The 9,142-nt window shown below is 36.0% G+C and overlaps 2 protein-coding genes across 2 annotated transcripts; both read left to right on the top strand.

Annotated features, from left to right (window-relative positions):
- Positions 1 to 1,364: 1,364 nt before the first annotated feature.
- Positions 1,365 to 1,988, top strand: LOC148909882 (apelin receptor-like). Its single transcript, XM_089032447.1, has one exon. It carries the CDS (start codon positions 1,365 to 1,367, stop codon positions 1,986 to 1,988), a length of 624 nt encoding a protein of 207 aa, XP_088888573.1.
- A 2,377-nt stretch (positions 1,989 to 4,365) lies between these two features.
- On the top strand, positions 4,366 to 5,448 carry LOC148909881 (neuropeptide FF receptor 1-like). Its single transcript, XM_089032446.1, has one exon. It carries the CDS (start codon positions 4,366 to 4,368, stop codon positions 5,446 to 5,448), a length of 1,083 nt encoding a protein of 360 aa, XP_088888572.1.
- The last annotated feature ends 3,694 nt before the right edge of the window (positions 5,449 to 9,142 follow it).

The following is a 9,142-nucleotide window of genomic DNA, read 5'->3' as shown; positions in this document are numbered from 1 at the left end:
ATAACTGATACGAAAAAAAAGATCGTGAAATTTAATAGTCTTGATTGGGCTAGCTGTGGTATGTGACAAAGGTTAGAAACTAAACAAAACGTGTTTCCAAGGACTAGTCAATTACGAGCTGCAAGGATAGCACTTACACGATGATTTTTATCATGATTTGGTGATAATTTCTAAGGAGACATGAAAAAACAATTCCTAAAATGCATAAAATCGTTTATTGAAGGAGTTTTGAGTTCTTCCATTGGTTTAATGGCTGACCACATTGATTTTTATTGCAAGCGTTTCTGATGAGGGGAAATTTTCACTTTCAACCTTTTAATGCATTTTGAGGCCCTTCTAGTTTAGTTGTGTGGATACCTCTAAGGGTGTCAAGACAATAAGATTATCGAGTGAGGTAGCTGTGGCCTTAAAAGTTAGCGATCTGTGCTGACAGTATGAAGTTTCTTAAAAACTTTGTCATGTTAGATGTGCATGATCTCAAAGTCATTTAAAACTAATAATAAACACGACTGAACATTAAATAATATAAAATCTTCTGTAAAATGAATAATAAGAATTCAATAATTTAATCAGGAAGTCCAAAGATTATCTATGAATATTAATTGGTTATTGATATGATCAGGTGTTGTAGAGCAGCTAGAAATTACCTTCTGAAACCTTGACGTTGGTCATTGTACAAGTTGTGTACGAGCACAAACCTACTGCACTGATAATATCATAGTACTATTGGTCATCAAGATCATCAGGTGTGTGAGAGCTACTTGAAATTACCTTCTGAAACCTTGACGTTGATCATTTTTTAAAGTTGTGTACCAGCACAAACTGGTTGTAAGTATTCTAAACTTCTTCAAATATTTTATTGTATTTTAACAGACATCATCAAGATAATAAGTTTTTACAACGAACATGAACAACTCAACACAAGGAAATATAACTTCTTATTGGACACATGCAATTCCTCCTCATAGTATTAAAATAGCCTTGTATTCTATTCTATTTGTCTGGTCTCTTCTTGGTAACGTACTCGTTATCGCTGTCGTGTATTGCAATCAAAACTTAAGGACAAATATAAACTACTTGATTGTCAATATGGCTGTATCAGACTTACTCGTTCCGTTGGCAGCAATGCCATCGTTTATTTTGCCGTCTGTGATAAAAAATGATGAGTGGATAGTGGATGGACAACTTGGTGAGGCACTGTAAATTAGTACACATCCTAATTTTTTTTATCACCATCAGTATCATCTGTCAGTTTGGTTATTATCGCCTTTCAAAGATTTATCGCTGTTGTTTATCCAACTCGACGACAGATTTTAAGTCGTAAAACAAGATGGATTGCGATCGCTTTCCCTTGGTTCGTAGCCATGGCTCTTTACTCTCCATACTTTTACACCTATCGTCTGACAAATGAATGGGGCTACACGACGTGCGACTATTCATGGTCACCAGCATTTGACTATTGGAGAGCTGAAACGATATTGACTGGCATACAAACTGCGGTTGGCTTTGTTATTCCATTCATCATAATCATAATCTTGTATACTATAATAGTTTATAAACTACAAAAAAGCTTGAACAATGTCATGAACTTGATGCAAAAAGAAACGATACGTTCTCGACAGAGGAGAAACAGACGAATATTCAGCATGTTAATAACTATAGTCGTAATGTTTACCATCTGTTGGTGTCCTTTAAAGATATTTGAGTTGCTTCTCTTTAGCAAACATCATTCACTATTTTCAATGGACTGGGAATCTTACAGTATAATGTACTTTTCGTTTTGGTATATGTGGTTCCTTCTAGCGGCCATCAATCCCTGCGTCTATTTTGTGTTTCTGAGGGACTTTAGACAAGGACTAAAAAGTCTATGCTGCAGGAAAACTGCAGCAGAAAATGAACTGATACCAGGACGACCCAGAACACCAGGTGGAGATAGTAACCAGGACCCAACATGTACACCACCTCACATCAATACCACTTCAGTCTAGGATGAACATCAACACTAGATGCACCAGAACACCAGGTGGAGATAGTAACCAGGACCCAACATGTACACCACCTCATATCAATACCACTTCAGTCTAGGATGAACATCAACACTAAATGCACCAGAACACCAGGTGGAGATAGTAACCAGGACCCAACATGTACACCACCTTACATCAATACCATTTCAGCCTAGGATGAACATCAACACTATATACACCAGAACATGAACCAAGAGGAAATGCAACAAATTCAAATTTAACATATTTGATTTTTTAGCTATGAGGATAAACTCTGCTCAGTAAGTTAACGAGCTGAAGAAGACAAGTCTGCTTAGAAAAAAGGTTTTAATAGGCCTATGTAAAAACAATTAACTTGCATTGTTAAGTCTACTAACATGTTTTCGTAGGTTGGAATCATCTACAAATTTTAAGACTCTTCCTCAACCATGAAGTAACAAACTTGTGATATTCCGTGTACCCTACTATACATATTGAACAAAATTTAATGAAGATTAAAAGGTTTAAATGTTTAAAAGTGCAAAAATCATTGTAAGACGAAGAACAAGAGTGATCAAAACATTGCAAAAAAAAAAAAAAAAAAAAAAAAAAAAAAAAAAAAAGAAGAAAAGAAAAAAGCACAGCGTATATATATATAAGTATATATTAGCATAAAAATGTAATGTCTATGAGGAATTAAATGAGGAAGCTGTTATCTTAATTAATTCTGTATAGTATTTGTAAAAATAAGTCACACCTTTTGAAGTTAATTTTTCTCTTTCCGCTGATTATTATTCTTACGATGAGGTTCTTATCTCATATTTTATGTCTTGTTATTTTGATCATGATGCATCTGCTCGGATATTAAATCTCTTAATGAAGACAATTTCTACAGATAATTAAAAGAGACTTCGCACCTCTAATCAAGTAGAATGCTGCTCACGCTGTTTGATACTGAATGTACTGTCAGATCAAAATGGAAATTGAACTCATTTTGTCTGCCCACCGCTCAGCTGTACGGTGAGAGGGGAATGAAAATAGAGTATGCAGTTTTCTTACACGGTATAGTAGTAACGCTAATGACTGGCTGGCCAGAACGAAATAAAAAAAAGACATGCCATGTTTTTTGTACTGTTTAATAAACCAATGATGGCTACGAAAGCCGTGAACAACAAGAAGAAAAACCCTTTCAACTTCAGTCTCCTGTGACTAAGTAGTAATAAGTTTTGACTAATACTTGACCAATTAATAAAGACTAATTACCAACAGTTAGATCATTGGACTAACATTAAATAAATAAAGATTCAATAATAAAAAGCAGACAAATCGTCTTCATTTTGTAATTTTCTGGAGCTACTGAAAAATGTGCTACAAATAAATAAATATTTTTCGTGTTAATAACTGTTTCAAATTTCTCTCCTCGTTTTGTATGAGGCGGTTAAGAAGTCTATTGTCAAACTTTTAAGCAAGTAAAATAACTGATACGAAAAAAAAGATCGTGAAATTTAATAGTCTTGATTGGGCTAGCTGTGGTATGTGACAAAGGTTAGAAACTAAACAAAACGTGTTTCCAAGGACTAGTCAATTACGAGCTGCAAGGATAGCACTTACACGATGATTTTTATCATGATTTGGTGATAATTTCTAAGGAGACATGAAAAAACAATTCCTAAATGCATAAAATCGTTTATTCTGAAGGAGTCTTGAGTTCTTCCATTGGTTTAATGGCTGACCACATTGGTTTAATTGCAAGCGTTTCTGATGAGGGGAAATTTTCACTTTCAATCTCTTAATGCATTTTGAGGCCCTTCTAGTTTAGTTGTGTGGATACCTCTAAGGGTGTCAAGACAATAAGATTATCGAGTGAGGTAGCTGTGGCCTTAAAAGTTAGCGATCTGTGCTGACAGTATGAAGTTTCTTAAAAACTTTGTCATGTTAGATGTGCATGATCTCAAAGTCAATTAAAACTAGCAATAAACACGACTGAACATTAAATAATATAAAATCTTCTGTAAAATGAATAATAAGAATTCAATAATTTAATCAGGAAGTCCAAAGATTATCTATGAATATTAATTGGTTATTGATATGATCAGGTGTTGTAGAGCAGCTAGAAATTACCTTCTGAAACCTTGACGTTGATCATTGTACAAGTTGTGTACGAGCACAAACCTACTGCACTGATAATATCATAGTACTATTGGTCATCAAGATCATCAGGTGTGTGAGAGCTGCTTGAAATTACCTTCTGAAACCTTGACGTTGATCACTTTTTAAAGTTGTGTACCAGCACAAACTGGTTGTAAGTATTCTAAACTTCTTCAAATATTTTATTGTATTTTAACAGATATCATCAAGATAATAAGTTTTTACAACGAACATGAACAACTCAACACAAGGAAATATAACTTCTCATTGGACACATGCAATTCCTCCTCATAGTATTAAAATAGCCTTGTATTCTATTCTATTTGTCTGGTCTCTTCTTGGTAACGTACTCGTTATCGCTGTCGTGTATTGCAATCAAAACTTAAGGACAAATATAAACTACTTGATTGTCAATATGGCTGTATCAGACTTACTCGTTCCGTTGGCAGCAATGCCATCGTTTATTTTGTCGTCTGTGATAAAAAATGATGAGTGGATAGTGGATGGACAACTTGGTGAGGCACTGTGTAAATTAGTACACTTCCTAATTTTATTATCACCATCAGTATCATCTTTCAGTCTGGTTATTATCGCCTTTCAAAGATTTATCGCTGTTGTTTATCCAACTCGACGACAGATTTTAAGTCGTAAAACAAGATGGATTGCGATTGCTTTCCCTTGGTTCGTAGCCATGGCTCTCGTCTCTCCATACTTTTACACCTATCGTCTGACAAATGAATGGGGCTACACGATGTGCGACTATTCATGGTCACCAGCATTTGACTATTGGAGAGCTGAAATGATACTGATTTCCATAGAAACAGCGGTTGGCTTTGTTATTCCATTCATCATAATCATAATCTTGTATACTATTATAGTTTATAAACTACAAAAAAACTTTAACATGGTCATGAACTTGATGCAAAAAGAAACGATACGTTCTCGACAGAGGAGAAACAGACGAATATTCAGCATGTTAATAACTATAGTTGTAATGTTTACCATCTGTTGGTGTCCTTTAAAGATATTTGAGTTTCTTCTCTTTAGCAAACATCATTCACTATTTTCAATGGACTGGGAATCTTACAGTATAATGTACTTTTCGTTTTGGTATATGTGGTTCCTTCTAGCGGCCATCAATCCCTGCGTCTATTTTGTGTTTCTGAGGGACTTTAGACAAGGACTAAAGAGTCTATGCTGCAGGAAAACTGCAGCAGAAAATGAACTGATACCAGGACGACCCAGAACACCAGGTGGAGATAGTAACCAGGACCCAACATGTACACCACCTCACATCAATACCACTTCAGTCTAGGATGAACATCAACACTAGATGCACCAGAACACCAGGTGGAGATAGTAACCAGGACCCAACATGTACACCACCTCACATCAATACCACTACAGTCTAGGATGAACATCAACACTAGATGCACCAGAACATCAGATCCTCACATCAATATACCCGTTCAGTCTAGGATGAACATATATCAATACTACACGCACGAAAGACGGTTAATTCAGGTGCAAAATATCCCAATATTATCAATTGGAAAGATTAATTTATTTAACGCTTTGTAAGATGTTTAATAGTAAAGTAACATATTTGTCTCACTTGTGTTTCAATGCTCTCTTTTCAAGATTTGTTATGGAATGTCTGAAATATAAAAGAGGAAAAGGTAACTTCGTTTCGATACTTCCTGCTACATCACTATATTTATGATAAACAATGCTGTAAGAAATAAGATATTAACAAAAACAAACAAACAAAAAAACAACAACAACAAAAAACATATCAATTTCTCTTGTACAAATGTATGGCACGAATTTATGTCAACACATCATTAGCTGATGTGAATAAAATAATAAAATTTATTGTAAAATATTTGCATTTATACATATATGTATATATATAAATCCCCTGATGAGTGGGCAACCACGAAACAGGCTTGTAGGGATGAAATTGTAGTTCATTTGCCTTTTTCTTTTCTTACTATATACAGTCAATTCAAAAAACGTTGTCGTCGACCGGCTCAAGCCTACGCGACTGGACCGAAAGGAATATGGGTAAAAACCACTGAAGCGGTTAAATATTCGTTCTGAATCAATTGTTCCCGCTAGTAATAAGATAATAATGGCGAGAAACAATCCATCAAATGCATGTCTTTGGGTTTAGGGAAAGAAAAACAAAGTAGTTATAATTCAGTTCACAATTCCGAAAGTATGAAGGCATTTAAAAAACGTCTCCTTCAACACTTCCCGCTCGCCTACGAAGGTTCGTGCTGTAAACCAGGCATAACTAGTCAGATAAAATTATGGAGTCAACTCGGCTTCAATGATTGCTACCCAGAGTTCCTTTCGGTCCAGTCGCGTAGGCTTGAGTTGGTTGACGACAACATTTTTGAATTGACTGTATATCACGCTCTACACCCATGTATTGAGCACTGTTTCACAGAAATTAATTCTACACTTGTATATGCCATAATTTTTGCAAATGGCTGTGTGTATATATATATATATATAAATAAAATTATGAGATTATTTATGGCAAAAATAACAATAATTAATAATGTAATTGCACAAATTCATACAAAAAAAAAAAAAAAAAAAAAAAAAAAAAAAAAAAAAAAAGAATCAAAAAATTAAAAGAGGAAGATTAGATGTATTTATTGGTGGCTTAGTCTAAAGTACCTAGGATCTGGAGCTTACTCGGTTAAAACACAAGAGAGGGTCTGGGAGCATTTGTAATAAATTTTTGTAATAAATAATAAAATAGACTTTGGGTGACTTAATTGATTAATCACTGCCTTTTTTATTCATGTGCCTAAACTCTTAGAAGAGCTTAGTCTCTTTCCTTGATTCGAGGGTTTTCCTTTGCCGGATTGCCTGGTTTTCCTGTACCCGGAAAACCTAACACGCTAAATTACGATAAACGTCCTCGGCTTTGGCAAAATGTTTTCCCATTTCAGACCACGTGTCATTCCCTTGAATATCATTTCTTTGTTTAAGGTTTGCACTCGGTTGCACATGAGAAGGCACATGAATATGGATGTGACTCCAACAAAGAATCTCATTCTCAAGGGAATGTCATGTGGTCTGAAATGGGAAAACATTTTGCCAAAGCCGAGGAAGTCGATTCCATCTGTGAATGAACTGCGTTGCCCTGATTTTGATCTGCCCAGAGGTTGTTTCAGGGTTTGATCTGTGAGTTAGCCATGCCCTGACTTAGATCAGCACAGAGGTTGTTTCAGGGTTTGATCTGTGAGTTAGCCATGCCCTGACTTAAATCAGCCCAGAAGTTGTTTCAGGGTTTGATCTGTGAGTTAGCCATGCCCTGACTTAGATCAGCACAGAGGTTGTTTCAGGGTTTGATCTGTGAGTTAACCATGCCCTGACTTAGATCAGCACAGAGGTTGTTTCAGGGTTTGATCTGTGAGTTAGCCATGCCCTGACTTAGATCAGCACAGAGGTTGTTTCAGGGTTTGATCTGTGAGTTAGCCATGCCCTGACTTAGATCAGCACAGAGGTTGTTTCAGGGTTTGATCTGTGAGTTAGCCATGCCCTGACTTAGATCAGCACAGAGGTTGTTTCAGTGTATCGATAATATTTGAAGGTTTTTAATTATCAAGTGTTCCACCGATCCTGTTTCAGTCTTAAGATTGTCATGCAAGACACTAAGTGGAGGAAGAATGCAAGAGCATTTTACCATACATGTAAATTCCACGTGTTTTTGAAACATCAGCTATCAGTTACGCGCGCAGTAGTATGAGTGCGCAGTAGTATGCGCGCGCAACTCAAATGGCAATTTATTGATGACGTCAGTACTAACGAACAAAAGGATACGAGAAAAAGCCTTGTACAAATACCAATAAGCAACTCCGGTTCGTATAAAAGTAGCTTACTAAGTAAAATATAAGAATATAATGATTTAAAATGGTGTTGACGATGGAGAATGCGTTGGTTATCACTCCTGTGAAAAAGAAAAGCGGAATGGATGACAAAGGAAAGGTGCAAACCGTTCGTGAGAATGACAGGCTGAGAATGCAACAGTTTAAGTGGAAAATGGAAGATTCAAGAAAGAGAATAGCTGAGAAAGGTAGTAAGATGTCGTTGCTGTATCGATCCTCTCAGAAAGAAGCATCTAAGCAAGGTGAATAGACAATTGTAATGAAATGCAGTAGTGTTGTGTACTTAGAATTTGGTGGTGGTGAGTGTGACCTATACTTAAACTTTAGCGCTTTGGTTGGAAGAATCGACGATAAATGCATCCAAAGAAAGAGCGAAAGAAGAAAGACAATCGAGAGAGAACGAAGATAAAGTAAAACAAGTGGACCGACTGAGGGAGAGAAAGAGAAACAGAGAAACAAAGAAATAAGAAAAGAAAATGAAAAAAAGGAAAAAAGAAAAAAGAAAAAAAAAAAAAAAGGAAAAAAAAGAAAGAAAGATATCGTGAGGATAAAGTAAAAAATGATTGAGAAATAAGTAAATAGAAAAAAGAGAAGAAAAAGAGAAAGAGAAAAATAGCGAAAAGAATTATTATTCTATAGTCAACCAAACCAAGGATGTATTTTAAGAAACAAGCGGTTCTCTATATTTCCAGGTACTGACTCCACAGACCAAGCGATACCGATTTGTCCCAGCATAGTAACTAGTGATTGGAAATCAGTTCTTCGACCAATAAGCTACCACGATCAAGTCAACATGATAAGATCATTGACAGACCTCAAAAACAGGAAAAACAGGCAGCCACTCACGACAGTCTACGTTCGTTGGCAAGAAAATAAAACTGGCTTTACCTACTCGCAGAGCCATCTTGAATACATTTTTAGTCACTTCGGGGAAGTTATCAATGTGAGTCCACAAAGCCTCTGTAGTGCGCATGTCACGTTCAACTCCATCGTGGGCGCATGTCGCGCAATATCAATGAAAAAGATAGGAGTAGAACGATATCCATTACACGTGTGCTGGTTACCTAAGGCGTGGCAGAATAGATACTGGGTAAAGAAAGA

This window comes from Actinia tenebrosa, unplaced genomic scaffold (genome assembly GCF_029948245.1).
Source record: "Actinia tenebrosa isolate PJP-AT-01 unplaced genomic scaffold, QUT_ActTen_1.0 PGA_scaffold1__47_contigs__length_23844297, whole genome shotgun sequence".
Lineage (NCBI taxonomy): Eukaryota > Metazoa > Cnidaria > Anthozoa > Actiniaria > Actiniidae > Actinia > Actinia tenebrosa.
The sequence above is the reverse complement of the archived record's forward strand: the minus strand, read 5'-3'. Positions and strand labels throughout refer to the sequence as shown.

Coding starts and splice junctions, on each gene's coding strand:
- LOC148909882 (XM_089032447.1), top strand. CDS start 1,365: ATGGCTCTTTACTCTCCATACTTTTACACCTATCGTCTGACAAATGAA.
- LOC148909881 (XM_089032446.1), top strand. CDS start 4,366: ATGAACAACTCAACACAAGGAAATATAACTTCTCATTGGACACATGCA.